The 19,904-nt window shown below is 42.6% G+C and overlaps 1 protein-coding gene and 1 non-coding gene across 2 annotated transcripts in view; one reads left to right on the top strand and one right to left on the bottom strand.

Annotated features, from left to right (window-relative positions):
- The first annotated feature begins 3,035 nt into the window (after positions 1 to 3,035).
- SNX24 (sorting nexin 24) overlaps positions 3,036 to 19,904 on the top strand; it is a 178,765-nt gene continuing 161,896 nt past the window's right edge. The window contains exon 1 of the mRNA XM_066274196.1: positions 3,036 to 3,522. Coding sequence (XP_066130293.1) covers positions 3,214 to 3,522 — 309 coding nt within the window. The 5' untranslated portion in view covers positions 3,036 to 3,213. The remainder of the gene's footprint in view (positions 3,523 to 19,904) is intronic.
- TRNAV-GAC (transfer RNA valine (anticodon GAC)) lies at positions 12,759 to 12,834 on the bottom strand. The gene has a single exon. It is a non-coding gene; the product is annotated as a tRNA-Val (tRNA).

A 19,904-nucleotide genomic window follows, 5' to 3' on the forward strand; every position in this document is an offset into this window, starting at 1 on the left:
AAAAGTTGCTATTTAAAGCATTTTATCATTAAATTTGTTTAAATATATTCCTACCCAATACTTGGTAAATGTAGTATTCTTAGTGTAAGAGTTTTATACCCAGATTCCAGCAGTATTTTATTAATTTACTTATATAGGCAGTCCCTGGGTTACAAATGAGATAGGTTTTGTAGGTTTGTTCTTAAGTTGAATTTGTATGTAAGTTGGAACAGGTACATTTACCTATTAATTGCAATGTAGACAGATGTTCATCTTAACATAGTATGTATTTGTACCTTTCTGTGCATATAAACACTTAAACATTTTCAAATACAATCTTAAACAATCTTGGATGACGCAGAAGATGATGGACTTGGAAGGATGAGGCTGGAATTAAAGAGTTGGGGTTTGATTCTGCTGCTGGGGTCAGTTTCTTGAAGTGGGTATCCAGGAAGGTTTGTACAGAGCTTTTCTTTTTCTCATCATAAATGGCCCTGTAGCATCTCAGGCCTTCGGTAACTGTATGGTAAACTTTTCTGTATCAGGATTTTGCTCCTCTAGCTCTTGCTTCAATGAGATGAAAGCATCAGCTAACTCTTTTGAATGTAGAATTCTGGAGTTTCTAGGTCCCTGTATTCTTCCCTAAATGCTATCACTTGGGGCTCTTATTACAGCAAGGGTTCCCAAACTTTTTACACAGGGCGCCAGTTCACTGTCCCTCAGACCGTTGGAGGGCCGCCACATACAGTGCTCCTCTCACTGACCACCAATGAAAGAGGTGCCCCTTCCTGAAGTGCAGCGGGGGCCGGATAAATGGCTTCAGCGGACCGTAGTTTGGGGACGCCTGAGATAAGGTCTTCATTAGTTAATTCTTTGCCATGGGTCTATGATATCATTTTCACTGATGTCCAACTGCAGTAGATTGATTACCAATAGCCCTATAGTGTTCCATTCATAAATATAAGTCGGATATTTGTAACTTGGGGATGTACTGTTATAATTTTTTTTTTTTTGCTTTTATTAAATACTAACTGGTCAATGTCTTAAATCTATATTTGCCATGTTTTTATTAATGTTCTGAGAAGATATTTAGCTGTCATGTCACAGATTGTAGAGTCAGACTAAAATGTATGTAGAAATAACAGGATAATACATTTGTCATGTTCTCTCTAGTGCTATTCTTTTCTTAGTGGTTGGTCACTTGCAGAACCTGATTAGCAAATTTAACTCTTCTAATTATTAGCTAGTAGTTTCATAGTAATTTACTCTCTCTGAACTTCAATTATGCCATCTACAATAACTGAAATTATAACAATAACTCTTATAGTCAAGTTGATAGACCCTCAAGAACACATCCATGTATTGAGAGCTTGTGTACATCTTCAGCAAGGCAAATTTAAACTATACACTGCTATTAGTAAAATATAGCAAATAGGTTTTATTTAGAACATCTGTCAGGTCTTCATGGACCTATATGTCTCTGCCTCTTTAATCCAACTGGTAAATAGGTAAACCATGTCAGACAAAAATATATATGCCAGACTGCTAGCAAGCTGTTACATAATTGTGGGTTCCATCACCTACCTGAGATTTTAATAACCTCTTTCTTTCTTTCTTTCTTTCTTTCTTTCTTTCTTTCTTTCTTTCTTTCTTCATTTTTAGAAATGAGAGAGAGAGGGGGAGAGAGAGGAGAGAGAGAAAGGGGGGAGGAGCAGGAAGCATCAACTCCCATATGTACCTTGACCATGCAAGCCCAGGGTTTTGAACCAGCGACCTCAGCATTTCCAGGTCGACGCTTTATCCACTGCACCACCACAGGTCAGGCTTAATAACCTGTTTCAATCAATCTTGAAATTGTTTTGGCATCTTCTGCCATTGGCAATCATTATTACTTTTAAAATAAAAAAACAAAAACACTACTTCATAGTCCTTGTAAGTTCTATTCCACATAACACTTCCTCATAGGTTGTTATGAATCTTCAAAGCATAGTATTATACCTGCTGCATTCCATCATTTTTGTAGAGATGAGTATTTAAATGTTTGTATAAAGCTTTCAAGAAAAAATGTGCCAGGCAATATGCCAAACAGGGAATAACATTTTTTTAAAGAAAGGGTACTTTCCCTAATACCTAGTGTGTGAAGCAGATCAATAAATTACACAATACAATGTGATAGTCACCAGAAGCTTAAAGCGACTTACAGTCTGGGCTCTGAACTCAGACAGTATGGCGTCTGCAGAGCTATGTGGCTACATCAGGAGGTGCCCGCCCATAGAAGAAAAAGAGGAAAGGAAGTCTCATCCAGTGCATAGTTTATGCTGAGGCATGGAGTTCTGAGGGGCAGCCACATGCTGACATTGCAATGTGCGGGTGAAGAGGGTGAATCTTCACATAAGGCTACTGTAGAAGGCGTTGCAGAGTCATTAGACAAGCTCTGAAAGCAAAGGGCCTGATTATTCCTCTCTTCCATGGTTTAGGGTCTTGTATCATAAACTTCACTTTCCCTAGTTAAAATGCCCCGGGTTACGCCCTAAACTAAGTTAGGTTCAACAGTTTGCCTGCCACTCAAGATGCTCCCACTGGTGAGGTCAATTCTCAGTGACCCGCGAGTCACCTCCAAGTTTCTATTCTGTTCTGTGCTCTAAGAAAGGAACTCAAGAGTTTATAAAGATAACCTGATCACCACATTTCCTTAACTGAAACATCTTTTAGGTTATTAAGTCCTGGCCCTATGGGCAGATTGGGCCCTACCTTTTTTGGTTGTTTTGTCTTTCTGGCATCTTCCATTTTGTCTTACAGTTAAAAAGCCCTATAAAGTTACTTCGAGGCAGCATTTTAGAATTGGAGCAAAAAGCCAAAGCGTTGTCTGAGTGACCAGACGACTTTCAGGCCCTGTATTATATCATTCGCAGGATTGATAGCTAACTCAGAACGAGACGCTGACCCTGGATCGTAGGGAAATAGGAAAGTTTTGTAAAAGTTGGAGGGTTCACTGCTAATGCCCTCCGAGAGACACAATGAAAATTCAACCAACCAAAACAAATCAAGAAGCGGCCCGCTTTTTTATTCCTCGCGGTCTCGCAATCAGTTCAGGGCAGTGTCTTGCAAACGGCCAACCCAGCACACCGGGAGCCGGAGGGCAGGGCGCGCCGGAGCGGCCCGGTCCCCGGGAGGCGCCGCACACCCCTTTTCTGCGGACTCACAGGTCTCAGGCCCCGCCTCCTCCGGGCCCAGATGGTCTCCGCCGCCCTGCAGGCCTGCAGCCCAGGTGCCCAAAGCCCCGCACCGGGCTTCCCGGCCGCCACTCGGGAGTCGGCCCGCCCAGCGCGCCGCCGGCGGCCGCATCGCAGCGGACCTGGGCCCGCGCCGCGCAGCCTCTGGGTCCCCGGGCACAGAGAAGGGAGGCGGGGCGGCCGGGCCGGGGGCGGAGCGGCGGCCGGGCGCGCGTCCCTGCTCGGCCTCCGCCGGCCGGCTGGCGCGGCCATGGAGGTCTACATCCCGTCCTTTCGCTACGAGGAGAGTGACCTGGAACGGGGATACACGGTAGGCGCGGGCCCCGCCATGCGGCCCCGAGGCTGCTGAGCCCGGAGGTGCCCCCTGGGCCGCCGCCACCCCCGCGCCGGGGTCCCTGCGCTCCCTCCCCTCTCCCGGCCCAGAGGAAGGGCTGCGCCCCGCGCGGTTGCCAAGGAAACAGGCACCCACCCCCGGCGTGGCGGCTGCGGGCGCCTGGGTGCCGTCCCTTCTCCCTCCCCGCTCCGCTCTTGGTCTGGGGGCGAAGCCTCGGGAGTCGAGTGCCTGGACGCGGCGCTCGCCATTCCCCGCCGCTCGGCGGCCTCTGGAGCCCGGGCTGGGCTGCGTCCCTTTCTGGCACAGCGGCTCCCTCCGCCCAGATAGAAGTGGCTCCTCAGCGGGTGCCTGTGGGTTCCAAGTTCTGTAGGTTTCATTCAGGTAGACAGGTTAATTTTTAAAAAGCATCATTTGTACTTATTAACTAAAGTGAACACATGTGCTGCTTTTACATGGTTTCCAAAGTTCTTCCCCCTCCACTCCCCGGTTCTGTGCCATGAAATGACTAAATCAGGTACTTAAAGAGCACCTGTCCCATACGAAGGACTGCAGACACTGAGAAATGAAAACCGGGCGCCTGCTCTCAGTGGGGGACCAGTAGGCGGGGAGGGCGGACACCAGCGCCTGGGACCCGTGGGTAACAAGTTTAGTAAGTAAACAATAGGTGCTTGATTTCCCAAAGAGTTTAGACATCTTCCTCCAGACGGTCATTGCTAGAGGGAGGCATGCCTCTGTCTGGGTAGACGTTGGAAGAATTTATTTCTATTTGTTAAAGAACTGGTGGGTTTTGGAAATTTCAGAGGTCAGTCTGAAAGGACTTACTTTATTTCTAATTTATTCAGTTGCTAAACACTAGTTACACTAATTTGGCAAAGAAGTATTTTAACCTCTCCTCTTTCCCATATTACTCATGTTACTGTTGTTTGTTTGTTTTTAAACAGCCTATTGGGAACCTTGTGTTTTCATAAGGAGGATTAAATCATCCTCTCAAAGGAATTAGGAATATACTGTAGTGATCGAAAGGAAAAATCCAGGGGGAATATGTGGATTTTTAGAATTAAGTAGACTGCTAGGTCCAAGTGTCCCAAAACAAGTACTCCAAGTGCTTTCCCTTGGGGAGGAACCTGCAACCAGAGAGGAGCTGGCTGGGCTCCCTGGTGGCTACTGTTTATATAGATAGACAGTCCTTTCCAATGAATTAGCACTTGGTTAAATATTCTGTAGCTTCCTTTAAAAGGGTTGGAGGTGGGGGTCGAACTTAAATCCGAACCTGTTCAAGGCTTTTTCCCTTAGGCCTGCAACCTTGGTGGGCTTTAATTTTTTTCCCCCAGATATCTCACCTCTCCCACCAGCATCAACCGTCATGGAGGGCCTACCATCTTTGGGGCATTTTTTTAGGATCTGAAGATGAGGCTGCTTGTTGGACACCTTGGTCATTAGATAAGTGGTTTCAGTAGTCTAAGATACAAGTGAATTACTTCCACAAATAAGCGCTTTAAAGTAGATAAAAATTAAGGCTTATTGGCCATTATAGATTTTCTTCTATTAGAGCAGTGGTCCCCCCCAACCCCCGGGCCGCGGACCAGTACCGGTCCGTGGGCCATTTGGTACTGGTCCACAGAGAAAGAATAAATAACTTACATTATTTCTGTTTTATTTATATTTAAGTCTGAACGATGTTTTATTTTTTAAAAATGACCAGATTCCCTCTGTTACAGCCGTCTAAGACTCACTCTTGACACTTGTCTTGGTCACGTGATACATTTATCCGTCCCACCCTAAAGGGCAGTCCGTGAAAATATTTTCTGACATTGAACTGGTCCGTGGCCCAAAAACAGTTGGGGACCACTGGGTTAGAGGATCTGCGTTTTCTTTCCAAATTTTTATTTACCTTTTTATTTCCCATATTGCCAGGAATGGGCCAGATGCCAAGTTCTAAGCTAAACTGATTTGGAAGGAGCCCTTTTTGGGGGGCAAACTTGGTAGTTTAGAGATTGCTTATATGATGAGAGTTTGTGTTCTTTTTAAAAAATTCCTAACTCATTAGCTTGGTAACCATATTGTTAAGATTCCTTTGGCCAGTAGTATTTTTCCTTTGTGAGTTTGAGAAGCTGCTGTAGATACTTTGTTCCCCTGAACAACTATTTTTCATTTTACAACAGTTATTCATTCAGCACATGTTAACTAAGTAACTGCTATATTTCTCTTGTAGGTGCTGACAATAGCCTTGAATAATAAGTTATCTTTAAAACAATCCCCCCTCCCCAGAACTTAAAAATATAAACTCAGTTTCCTAAACAAGAAGCTGGTAAAATAATGTATACTTTAGTGCAAAAATACCTTTTTATTTTAGTGACCATATTTATGTGTTAATTTTAAGAAATCTATCTCATTCTTTCAGTGGTAGGTAGGAAGTTTAAAATAGAACAGGGTGGTTCTTCCCTGCCTCTAGTCCTGTGCCTTCAGAGAGAAATATGGAGGAGTGTTTTTTTTTTTTTTTTTTTTTTTTTTTTTTTTTTTTTTTTTTTTTTAGTTGTCTCCCTGTGCTGTGAAAACCTATGTTTCTTGGCCCTGGCCGGTTGGCTCAGTGGTAGAGCGTTGGCCTGGTGTGCGGGAGACCCGGGTTTGATTCCCGGCCAGGGCACATAGGAGAAGCGCCCGTTTGCTTCTCCCCCCCTCCCCCCCTTCCTCTCTGTCTCTCTCTTCCCCTCCCACAGCCAAGGCTCCATTGGAGCAAAGATGGCCCGGGCGCTGGGGATGGCTCCTTGGCCTCTGCCCCAGGCGCTAGAGTGGCTCTGGTCACAGCAGAGCGACGCCCCGGAGGGGCAGAGCATTGCCCCCTGGTGGGCAGAGCGTTACCCCTGGTGGGTGTGCTGGGTGGATGCCGGTCGGGCGCATGCGGGAGTCTGTCTGACTCTCTCCCGGTTTCCAGCTTCAGAAAAATACAAAAAAAACCCAAAAAAACAAAACAAAACAAAAAACCTATGTTTCTTTTTTAGAAATAATGGCAGGATTTTACTATAACTGTCGCCCTCCAGCTTATGGATGTCTCCCTGTGTCAGTATGGATAGGTCAGTCTCCTCCTTCGGACTACTAGCAAAGGGATCTTCCACACATAGAATGCACCCAAGTTTGTTTCTGCAGATCTCTGTGGATGGCCATTGACATTTGTTTCTGATTTTTAGCAGCGATGTCAAATGTTGAAGTAAGGCATCTCTCTGTACATGCTCTTTTTTTGGCCCTACTATGAGGATTTCTGTAGGACATTATAACTAGACATGGTGCTTCTGGGCCTTCTAAAGTTTTTATAGGTCACTTGCTCAGTTGTTATTCAGAAAGTTTATGTAAAGTTATGCGTATTGTAAGAAGTAATTTAAAGAGGAAATTTTGATCTTGTAGCATTTAAACGTTGCAGGTTCGGCAGATTGAAACATGTTGTTTCTGCCCTTAGGGCTTCTTAGCCCATCCTGATAGGGAAGGGAAGGAAGGGTTAGGGAGGGGAGGGTTAGGGTGACTGATGTCAGTTGAGTCTGGAGCAGGTAGAGGGCAGTTCTGGTCTGCCTTAGGGTGTTGTGCTGGGGGATGGGGACATTGGTGCTTAGGAATGCTGACTTGAATTCTGAGCAGGTTTTTGCTGGGATTGTGAATTCTACAAAGAGGAAATTCAGGGCAGGATATCAGACATTTCAAACTCCCAAATTCACCAAAAACAAAGGCAACTTCTAAATCATTTTAGTTTACAAAGAAGCAGGAGAAGATACTATAACAAATTGCCCGTGAATTCAGCTCTTACTTCATGAGGAGGTTTTTCTCTGCTCACCAAGTTCCCCCTGCCCCCAGGTTATTTCTTGAATATCTATTGCCCTGCTGGGATATAAGCACCTTAAATCTGGGACAGTGTCAGTCCCCATTGCTGTGCCATCGTACAGGGACTGCCACATAGTAAGAGTTCAATACCTGTCTGCTGAATAAATGATGAACAATTGAGTCTCTAGTAGGAGAAAAAAGTCAGAAGAGCAGAGTAATTCCTGACAGAGAGGTGGGGAAAGACCAGCTCACTAGCTTTGAGAGCTAAAAGGAGGATGGACTTCAACCTCAGATAGTGGGAAGTCACTGGAGAGTTTTAAGGAAGGAAGTAACATGATGAGCTTTGCATTTAGAAAGATGACCCTAAAGCATTAATCATTTCGGAGAAGTTTGCAAAACTTCAGAAAGCAGAGGATAAGAACCTGAAGTAAGCAACTTGGAAAGGAAAGGGGATGACTGCAAGAATCCCCAGGACCTCGTGACCAGATAGATGTGAGACAGCAGGGTGACTCCTCTGCATGGTGTATTAGTGACCAAATGAGAGCTGAAGCAAGGGACAAATGCCATCTGGGAACCTGCTCAGTTTTTGTTTGTTTGTTTGTTTGTTTGTTTGTTTAGAGAGAGACAGAAGAGAGATGAGAAACATCAACTCTAGTTGCATCACCTTAACATCACCTTAACTGTTCGTTGATTGCTTCTCATATGTACCTGAACCGGGGTGGGGGTGGGGCTCCAACCAAACCAGTGACCCCTTGCTCAAGCCAGCAGTTTGGGCTTCAAATCAGCTCCAACCAAACCAGTGACCCCCTGCTCAAGCCTGCAATCTTGGGCTTCAAACTAGCAACCTTTGGGCTCAAGCCAGTGACCATTGGATCATGTCAGTGATACCGCATTCAAGCCAGCCAACCTGCGCTCAAACTGGCAACCCCGTGTTCAAGCTGGCAACCCTGCACTCAAGCTGGTGAGCCTTTTATCTATCTGAAGCCAGATAAGGCCGTGCTCTAGATGGTGACTTTGCGGTTTTGAACCTGGATCCTCAGTGTTCCATGTCAACACATTATCCACTGTGCCACCACCTGGTCATGCCCTAATGAGCTTTTCTGTGGTGGGTGAGGCTATTTGATTTTGAAGTTCACAATATATAAAGTCAGGGCTGGAATTATGGTTCTCGGGAGTCATTCGGCATAAAAGATGAAAAAACATAGAAGTTGATGTTTTTCCCAGGAAGAGCATGTAGAGTGAGGAAACAGAAAACTAAAGGTAAAACTTAGAACTTGTGTGAGCAAAGAATTATTAGTGTAGCATCTAGCAGGAGAAGGAAACCCAGAGTTGTGAGGCAGGAAGAGAAAGAATGGTAAATACTTTTCAAAGAAGAAGGTGCTGGATATGGCTGAATGGACTTATTAGGTGATGATGGAGAACCAGCCATTGGACGTGAGGGTAAGCAGGTCCCAGGTTTCAGTCTAGGCTAGTGTTTTCTTTTTCTTTATTTCCCTTCTTTTCCTGGTGAGAGGAGGGGAGATAGATAGACTCCCACATGGACCCTGACTGGGATCCACCTGGCACCCCCACACCCCCGTCTGGGGCCGATGCTCTGCCCATCTGGGGTCATGCTCACAACTAAGCTATTTTTAGTGCCTGAGGATGATGTGCTCAAATGAGTTAAGCCTGACTGAAGGAGGGGAAGAGAGAGAAGGGGAAGGGAGGTAAAGCAGATAGTCACTTCTCCTGTGTGCCTTGACCAGGAATTGAACCCAGGATAGCCACACAATGGGCCAATCCTCTACCACTGAACCAACTGGCCAGGGCCAGCTAGTGTTTCCTTCCTTCCTTCCTTCCTTCCTTCCTTCCTTCCTTCCTTCCTTCCTTCCTTCCTTCCTCCCTTCCTTCCCTTCCTTCCCTTCCTTCCCTTCCTTCCCTTCCTTCTCTTTCTTTCTTTCTTTCTTTCTTTCTTTCTTTCTTTCTTTTTTTTACAGAGACAGAGAGAGAGTCAGAGAGAGGGATAGATAGGGACAGAGAGACAGGAACAGAGAGAGATGAGAAGCATCAATCATCAGTTTTTCATTGTGACACCTTAATTCATTGATTGCTCTCTCATATGTGCCTTGACTGTGGGCCTTCAGCAAACCGAGTAACCCCTTGCTTGAGCCAGCGATCTTGGGTCCAAGTTGGTGAGCTTTGCTCAAACCAGATGAGCCCGCGCTCAAGCTGGCGACCTTGGGGTCTCAAACCTGGATCCTCCACATCCCAGTTTGACACTCTATCCACTGTACCACCGCCTGGTCAGGCCCAGCTAGTGTTTTCAATTTCAGATACGTTGTTGGTAAAAACAACAAAACTAAAATTACTGGTTAGGGAACAACACAGAAGTTTGATTATACAATTAGATAACATTTTTCCCAGTGATAAAAGATTAAGACATTGAATTAGATGGTTTTCAAGTCCATGCTAACTCTGAGACTGATTGTGTTGTGCTTAAGCAAATACATCTTTTTTGAGATCTGGACTCTGACTGATATCTTTTTTTTTTGACTGATATCTTAATGTATAATGCTTTTCAATACATTGCTTCATATATGCACAATTATAATCTTGAGATGTATCAGGAATCATTATTGTTTTCATATTTTATAGATTGAAAGACACCTGAGTCCAGTATAATTTTGTTGACCAGTGTTGTCCCAATAAATTCTACTTGAAAATTAATTTGAAAATTTGCCACAAAAAGTATAAAAATAGAGTAATATAGTGAACCAACATTTACCCATTCCTCACCTTCAATAGTTTACAATTCTTATTTTATTTACCATCATTCCTCTCTTTTTTTTGACAGAGACAGAAAGAGTCAAAGAGAGGGACAGATAGGGACAGACGGACAGGAAGGGAGAGAGATGAGAAGCATCAGTTCTTCGTTGTGGTACCTTAGTCGTTCATTGATTGATTTCTCATATGTGCCTTGATGGGGGTGGGGAGGGGTGGGGGGGGCTATAGCTGACTGAGCGACTCCTTGCTCGAGCCAGCTACCTTGGGCTCAAGCTGGTGAGCCTACCTCAAACCAGATGAGCCCGCGCTCAAGCTGGCGACCTCAGGGTCTCGAACCTGAGTCCTCCACGTCCCAATCCAATGCTCTATCCACTGCGCCACCGCATGGTCAGGCTCATTCTTTTCTTTTTTTCTTTTTAATTCTAGAATATTTTAAAGCAAATCCAATATATTAATATAATTTCATTTGTCAGTATTTCACTATGGCTTCTGATATGTAAAGATTTCTTAAACGTAACCAAAATAAAATTTTACCACAAAATTAGTGACACCTTTATATTGTTACCAGTCTAAAGCTCGTGTGCCAGATGCATCAAAATGTCCGAGTTTGGAGTAAGGAATGGTTTTATTGATTGAGAAGGTACAAACCAAGAAGGTGGGAGACCTAATGCTAAAATCCATCTTAAGCAAATACAGAGTTCAGGATTCTTTTATGTCAAGGGAAGGGAAATTGGGAGGGGCTGTTTTTGTAAAAACTCAAGCCAAGCAGAATTCTAATGATGAGCACATCTAAAGCAGGAGCTATTAGCCTGAAGGTCATGGAAACAACTCAGACCTGAACAAGATGGAGCCAGAGTGACTGAGCATTTCACTGTTCCAATACAATCACAATGCTTAGCTGTTTTTCACATGACCACAGTGCAGATACTGCCTTGGGATTAACAACAACCTGCAGAATGTAGTATTATTGCCATTTTATATTTGTGAGAACGAGATGGGGAGGTTGTGTTAGGGGCCCAGCCACCTGAGAGTAGCCCTCCTCTCTTAGTTTACTTTCATCCTCAGAGTGGCTTCCACGTGGAGGAAAAAAACGCCATCAAGTTGCAAATTAAACATCTACCAGGAAGAGATAGTGAGGAGATGATTTTCCCAGAAGCTCTGAACAAATATGTCCCTTTTCACATCTCATTATCCCTGTTGGTTTCTCACCTGATCTTGTTGCCGGGGAATCTGGCTGAGGCCAGAGCTACCTGATTCAGTCACCTCTGGATAGGTTAACCAGAGGGAGTTAAATAGTCAGAGGGTGTCTGGAGCTGGGACTGAGGTAGGTCAGTCATTCCTGCCACCTAACTCTCTAGACACCACAGTGTGAGCAGGTCACAGTGGGGAAGGTCAGTGAGAGCACAGTGTCCACAACAGCATGGTTCAGTCACCCATTATAAGCATCTGTAATGAAGGAGCCCTTTGTGCAGCAAGCACAAAGCTGGCACGCTGCCTTACTCATGGTAAGCATACAGCATAAGTGAACATTAAATACATGTTGAGTGATTAAATCAAGCATGTGTAAGATACGTCATGATACTTAAGGACAAGAAATATAGTTAGAAAATATTCTTGAACATTAACAAACAGTGCTACATTCACTTAAAAATCAAAATAGGTACAAGAGGATTGAATTTTGCAAATGTGGAGCTTAGGAATTTGAGGACAGAAGTATATTTTCATTGAGCTAGAAATACATTTTAATCTTTTTTCAGTAATTAAAAAAAACCCTCTTAACTGTAATGCTTATTTCCATTCTTTTAAATTAGATTCCTTTGCTGTTTTAATTTTTTTCTTTTTTATTGAATTTATTGGGGTGACACTGATTAACAAAATTATACAGGTGTCTGTTGCACAATTCTACAACACATATCTGTACACTGTATCGTGTCCCCCACCCACCCCTAATAAAGACTGCGTCCATCACCATTATATCTCCTATCCCCTTCTCCACCTACCCTCCTTCCCCTGGTAATCACCAAGCTGTTGTCCCTGTCCATGAGTTTTTCTTTTCTTTTTTAATTTTTATTGCTCAAGCCCTTCACCCCCCCACCTACCCAGTGCCCCCCAACAGCTGTCAGCCTGCTCTGTATGTATGAGTCAACTCTGTGTTGCTGTTAGTTCATTTTGTTCTTTAGATTCCACATATGAGTGAAATCCTATGATAACTTGTCTTTCTCTGCCTGGTTTCACTTAACATAATGCTCTCCACATCCATCCATGCTGTTGCAGAAAATAAGATTTCCTTCTTTTTTACAGCTGAGTGGTATTTCATTGTGTTAATGTACCGTAGCTTTTTTTTTTTTTTTTTTTGTATTTTTCTGAAGCTAGAAACGGGGAGAGACAGCCAGACAGACTCCCGCATGCGCCCCACCGGGACCCACCCGGCATGCCCACCAGGGGGCAACGCACTGCCCCTCCGGGGCGCCGCTCCGCTGCGACCAGAGCCACTCCAGCGCCCCTGGGGCAGAGGCCAAGGAGCCATCCCCAGCGCCCGGGCCATTCCCGCTCCAATGGAGCCTCGCCGCGGGAGGGGAAGAGAGAGACAGAGAGGAAGGAGAGGGGGAGGGGTGGAGAAGCAGATGGGTGCCTCTCCTGTGTGCCCTGGCCGGGAATCGAACCCGGGACCCCTGCACGTCAGGCCGACGCTCTACCACTGAGCCAACTGGCCAGGGCTTTTTTTCTTTTTTATTCACTCATCTACTGATGGGCACTTGGGCTGCTGCTAGATCTTGTCTATTGTAAATAGTGCTGCAGTGAAGGTAGGGGTGCATATATTCTTTAGAGTTAGTGTATTGAGTTTCTTCGGATATATTCCCAGAAGTGGAATTGCTGGGTCATAAGGCAGTTCCATTTTACATTTTTTGAGGTAATTCCATAGTGCTTTTATTTTTCAAAATTTCTATTTATTTATCTATCTATATATTTATTTATTCATTCATTCATTCATTCACTCATTCATTCATTTTAAGTGAGAGGAGGGAAAATAGTGAGACAGACTCCCGCATGCACCCCAACCAGGATCCACCTGTCAATCCCTGTCTAGTCTGGGGCTGATGCTCAAATCAGTTGAGATATTTTTAGTGCCTGAAGCCCAGACCTCAGCGCTTGGACCAGTCAAGCCATCCTTAGCACCCAGGGAGATGCTCAGACCAATCGAGCTACTGGCTATGGAAGGAGAAAGTGGAGAAAAGGGGGAGAGAGAGGGGGAGAGAAGCAGATGGTCAGTTCTGCTGTGTGCCCTGACCAAGAATTGAACCAGGATGTCCGGGCCTGTGCTCTATCCATGGATCCAGATAACCAGGGAGGGTCGCCATAGTGCTTTCCACAGTGACTGCACCAATCTGCATTCCCACTAACAGTGCACAAGGGTTCCTTCTTCTCTACATTCTCACCAACCTTGTTTGTTGATTTATTGATGATAGCCATTCTGACAGATGTGAGGTGATATTTTATTATGGTTTTTTTTAAAGACTTTATTCATTTTAGAGAGGAGATAGAGAGAGAGAGAGAGAGAGAGAGAAAAGGTGGGGGAGGAGCAGGAAGCATCAACTCCCATATGTGCCTAGACTGGGCAAGCCCAGAGTTTCAAGCCAGCGACCTCAGCATTCCAGATCGACACTTTATCTATGGCACCACCACAGGTCAGGCTTATGGTTTTAATTTGCATTTCTCTGATAACTAGTGATGTTGAGCATCTTTTTATATGTTTATTGGCCATTTGTCTGTCTTTGCAGAAATGTCTATTTAGGTCTGTTGCCCATTCTTTAATTGGATTGTTTGTTTTTTTGGTGTTGAGATTTATAAGTTCTTTTTTTAAAAAATGTTTATTTATTAACTTTAGAGAGAGGGGAATGGGGAGAAAGAAAGGGAGGAACATTGATCTGTTCCTGTGTGTGCCCTGACCAGAAATTGAACCAGCAACCTCTGAACTTCGAGATGACACTAAACAAATGAGCTATCTGGCTAGGGCAAGTTTTACAAGTTTTTAAAATAAATTTTGGATATTAACCCTTTAAAAATATGTCAGATAATATGTTCTTCCATTCAGTGGGTTGTTTTTTCATTTTGTTTATGGTTTCCTTTGCTGTGCAAAAACTTGTTAGTTTGATATAGTCTCAGGAGATATATGTTTCCCTTGCCTGAGGAGATATATCAGAAAATATAATACTATGAGAAATGTATGAGATTTTTCTTCTAGGATGTTTATGATTTCAAGTCTAACATTTTAAGTCTTTAATTTTGAGTTTATTCTCATGTATGGTGTAAGAAAGTGGTCCATCCACTTTCTTTTTTTTGCATGTATGTGTCCGGTTTTCCCAATACCATTTATTGAATAAACTATCTTTACCCTGTTGTATGTTTTTGCCTCATTTGTCAAATATTAATTGACTGTAAAGGTGTGGGTTTATTTCTGGCTCTCTTTTCTGTTCTATTGATCTATATGTCTGTTTTTATGCCAGTGCCATGCTGTTTTAATTACTGTGGCTTTGTAACATAGTTTGATATCAAGTAGTATGATTCCTCTAACTTTTTTCTTCCTTCTCAAGATTGATGTTGCTTTTCGGGGTTTTTTGTAGTTTCATATAATTTTTGAAATATCGGTTCTAATTCTGTGAAATATGCCATTGATATCTGGGTACAAATTGCATTGTATTTATAGATTGCTATGGGTAGTATGGACATTTTAATGATGTAATTTCTTCCTATTCATGAAAACTATATAATCTTCCACTTATTTATTGTATTTTTTGCTCCATAAGACGTACTTTTTTCCCCTCAAAAGTGGAGGGGGAAATGCCCATGCATCTTATGGAGTGAAAAATATGGTATTTTATAAAATATTTTAACATACTATTTGGTTCAGAATTTTTTTTTTCTTATTTTTCTCCTTAAAACCCTAGGTGTGTCTTATGGTCAGGTGCGCCTTATGGAGAGAAAAATAGGGTATTTCTTCAGTTTCTTTCCTCAGTATCTTATAATTTTTAGAGTACAGGTTTTTTACATACTTTGTTAAATCTATTTTTAGGTATTTTATTCTTTTTTGAAGCACTTGTAAATGGGATTGTTTTCTTAGTTTCCCTTTCTGGTAAGAGTTCATTATTGGAGTATTAAAATGCAACTGATTTCTGGATATTGACTTTGTATCCTGCTACTTTACTGAATTCCTTTATCAGTTGTAACAGTTTTTTTGGTGGATTATTTAGGATTCTATATAGAATACCATGTTATTTGCAAATAATGACAGTTTTACTCTTCCTTTCTAATTTAGATGCCTTTTATTTCTTCTTCTTGTCTGATTGCTTTGACTAGAACTTCCAGTGCCGTGTTAAATAAGAGTGGTGCAAGTGAACATCCCTGTCTTGTTCTCAATCTTAAGGGAAATGCTTATAGTTTTGCCCATGAGTATGATGTTGGCTATGTGTTTGCCATGTATGGCCTTTGTTACTTTGAGGTATGTTCTTTCTTTTCCCATTTTGCTGGAAGCTTTTTATCATAAATGAGTGCTAGGTTTTATCAAATGCTTTATCTGCATCTATGGATATGATTATGTGACTTTTAAACCTTCATTTTTTTTTTACATGATGTGTCATGTTTATTGATTTGCGAACATTGTCCAAACTTACATCCCCAGAATAAATCCTGCTTGATCTATCTGACCTGTAGTGGCACAGAGGGTAAAGTGTTGACCTCATGCTGAGGTCGCCGTTTTGAAACTCTGGGCTTGCCTGGTCAAGGCACATATGGAAATTGAAGCTTACTGCTCTTCCCCCTTCTCTCTCTCTCTCTCTCTCAAATGAATAAAACCTTAAAAAATTTTTTTTAAATCCTGTTTGATCATGAATGGGTAAACAATGAGAATAAAGGAGAAATCAAAAGATACTTTTAAACAAATGAAATGTCCTCTCTCTCTCACTAAAAAAAAAGGAAGAACACAATAACCCAAAAGTCTACAGGATACAGCAAAAGCAGTCCTAAGAGGGAAATTCATAGCACTACAGGCCTACCCCCAAAAAACAAGAAAAATTTCAAATAAACAATTCAAGTTTACACTTCAAGGAACTTGAAAAAGAATAACAAGGCCCAAAGTGAGTAGAAGGAAGGAAATAATAAAGATCAGAGTAGAAATAAACAAAGTAGAGCCTAAGAAAACAATACAAAAGATTGATGAAACCAAAAGCTGGTTCTTTGAAAAGATAAATAAGATTGACAAACCTTTAACTCAGTGGTCCCCAACTTTTTCTGGGCCACGGACCAGTTTAATGTCAGAAAATATTTTCATGGACTGGCCTTTAGGGTGGGACAGATAAATGTATCACGTGACCGAGACAAGAGTCAAGAGTGAGTCTTAGACAGATGTAACAGAGGGAATCTGGTCATTTTTTAAAAAATAAAACATCGTTCAGACTTAAATATAAATAAAACAAAAATAATGTAAGTTATTTATTCTTGGGGGTTGGGGACCACTGCTTTAACTGGACTCATCAAGAAAAAAGAGAGAGGACCAAAATAAAATCAGAAATGAAAGAGGAGAAGTAACAACTGACACCAAAGAAATACAAAGGGTTGTTGTAAGAAAATAGTATGAACAACTATATGCCAACAAATTGGGCAATCTGAATGAAATGAATAAATTTCTAGAAATATAAAGTCTTCCAGAACTGAATCAGGAAGAATCGGAGAATCTGAAAAGACAGATTACAACTAGTGAAATTGAAGTAATCAAAAAACTCCCAACAAACAAAAGTTCTGACCAGATGGCTTTATAAGTGAATTTTACCAAGTATTCAGAGAGCTAACACCTATCCCTCTCACACTATTCACAAAATTTCAAGAGGAGGAAAGATTCCCAAGTTCATTTTATGAGGCCAGCATTATCCTAATTTAAAACCAGATAAAGATACTACAAAGAAAAAAATTCTAGACCAATATTTCTGGTGAACATAGATGCTAAAATCCTCAACAAAATAATAGCAAACCTTATCCAGTGATACCTTTTTTCAGTAGTTTTTACTTTGTAATGTGTTTTTATGTAAACTTTTAATTTTGAAATAATTTTATATTTGCAGAAAAATTGCAGCTTAATAGAGTTCCTATATACTTCTCACCCAGTTTCCCCCCATTGTTAACATTATGCGTTACCAGCCTGACTAGGTAGTGGCGCAGTAGATAGAGCGTCGGACTGGGATGTGGAGGACCCAGGTTCAAGACCCCGAGGTCACCAGCTTGAGCGCGAGCTCATCTGTCTGGTTTGAGCAAGGCTCATCAGCTTGAGCCCAAGGTTGCTGGCTCAAGCAATGGGTCACTGGGTCTGCTGTAGCCCCCTGGTCAAGGCACATAGGAGAAATCAATCAATGAACAACTAAGGAACCGCAACGAAGAATTGATGTTTCTCATCTCTCTCCCTCCTGTCTGTCTCTCCCACAAGAAAAACAAAACAAAACAAACAAAAAAACCATTATGCATTACCATTGTAATGTCAAAACAAGGAAACTAGCATTGGTACATTATGATTAACTAAGCTCCAGTCTTTATTTGGATTTCACCAATTTTTTTTCACTAATGCCCTTTTTCTGTTCCAGGATCTGATCCTGGATACCAACATGCATTGTTTTTTCTGCTTTGATATGATACTTAGTCCAAATTGTAGCACACTGTCTCAGAAACGAGGCAAGCATGTTATTAGAAATGAATCTGTACAGAGCAAATCAAAGAGTGTTCATTTTATATGCTTCCTGGGTAAGTTTTGCCAGTTGGCAAAAAGCCTATTTGTAAATCCCACCAGTTATGACAGAAGCTGACACAGCAGCCTCTAGGTGAAAGGCACAGGCTATTAATTTATACAGTCTGCATTCAAATCTTGCTTCCAGCATTTAGCCCAAAGTCTGCCCTAAGTATCTTTGGGTAAACTACTTAATCTGCCTGTGTCTTATTTTTCTTATCTGTAAAAGGGGGAAGAATACTAGTACCTGCCTTATAGGGAGGTTTGAGGATTAAATGAGATTATCTTTGCAAAGTGCAAGGAATGGTTATCTCTAGTTATCTCTAGCTATGTTTCTTTCTTTCTTTTTTTTTTTAGCAAGAGTCCCATCACACAAGATGGGTGGGAGGCAGATAGGAACAGACAGACAGGAAGGGAGAGAGATGAGAAGCAATGATTCTTCATTGTGGCACCTTAGTTGTTCATTGATTGCTTTCTCATAGGTGCCTTTTTCGGGAGGGCTCCAGCCGAGCCAGTAACCCCTTGCTCAAGCTAGTGACCTTGAGCTCAAGCCTGAGACCTTGTGCTTCAACCTTTGGGCTCAAGCCAGTGACCGTGGGGTTGTATCTGTAATCTCGTGCTTAAGCCAGTGACCCTGCACTCAAATGGTGAGCCCATGCTGAAGCTGGTGACCTCAGGGTTTTTAACCTGGATCCTCAGCATCCCAGGTTGATGCTCTATCCACTGCACCACCACCTGGTCAGACTCTAGCTGTATTCTTAAATCTTATAGTACTGTATTTCAAATAAGAGTTACCCTGCCTGACCTGTGGTGGCGCAGTGGATAAAGCATCAACCTGGAACACTGAGGTCGCCGGTTCGAAACCCTGGGCTTGCCTGGTCAAGGCACAAATGAGAATTGATGCTTCCTGCTCCTCTCCCACTCCTCTCTCTCCCCTCTCTAAAATGAATAAATAAAATCTTTAAAATAAGTAAATAAATAAGGGTTACCCTGAAGTTTACTTTTTTCTTTTAAAGTTCTTTAATGTGAACTAATGATATAAACAGAAGTCCAGAAATATTTATGCGATTTAAAATAAACTCTTTGCAAATACTTTGAAGTGGTTTGGAATTAACAATTACCTATAATAAACTGCTCTTAAAAAACTTGCAAATTGTTTATATCAATTTGTGTCTAGTTTTTTTTCCCCTTAAGTGAGAAGTGAGGAGGCAGAAAGACAGACTCCCGCATGTTCCCTGACCAGAATACACTCAGCAAGCCCCCTGTGGGGCAATGCTCTGTCCATCTGCAGCCACTGCTCTGTTGCTCGGCAACCAAGCTATTTTAGTGCCTGAGTAAAGGCCATGGAGGCATCCTCAGTGCCTGGGGCCAACTTGCTTCAACTGATCCATGGCTGCGGGAGGAGAAGAGAGGGAGAAAAGGAAGAGAGGGGAAAGGGGAGAGGTGGAGAAGAAGCTGGTCACTTCTCCTGTATGCCCTGACTGGGAATCAAACCCAGGACATCCACACTCCTGTCCAACACCCTACCACTGAGCCAACCGGCCAGGGCCTGGGTCTAGTTTTCTAGCATTATTTACTACATACGCATTTTTATCTTCAAGATCATAAAAGCTAATATATGTACATACATGATTAGGGTATAGTATTGTAGAGTGCATAGGGATACATATTTCCTACCTTCTCATTCTCTTCCATTCCCCTCCAAAGTAAAGGAACCATCAGGCTCATACCTTGCATTCTTTTGTTTTGTTTTAGTATACACAAGAGAGGTAGAGAGATGAGAAGCATCAATTCATAGGAGCGTTTCTTTAGTTATTCATTGTCTGCTTCTTATATGTGCCTTGATGGGGGATGGAGGTGCCAAGCTAGTGACCCCCCTTGCTCAAGCCAGCAGCCTAGGGTTCAAGCCGGTGAACTGTAGGTTCATTTCAGTGATCCCACGCTCCAGCCGGTGACCCTGTGCTCCAGCTGGCAACCTTGGGTTTCAAATCTGGGACCTGAGCGTCCCAGGTGGAAGCTCTGT

The sequence above is a fragment of the Saccopteryx bilineata genome, chromosome 4 (genome assembly GCF_036850765.1).
Source record: "Saccopteryx bilineata isolate mSacBil1 chromosome 4, mSacBil1_pri_phased_curated, whole genome shotgun sequence".
NCBI lineage: Eukaryota > Metazoa > Chordata > Mammalia > Chiroptera > Emballonuridae > Saccopteryx > Saccopteryx bilineata.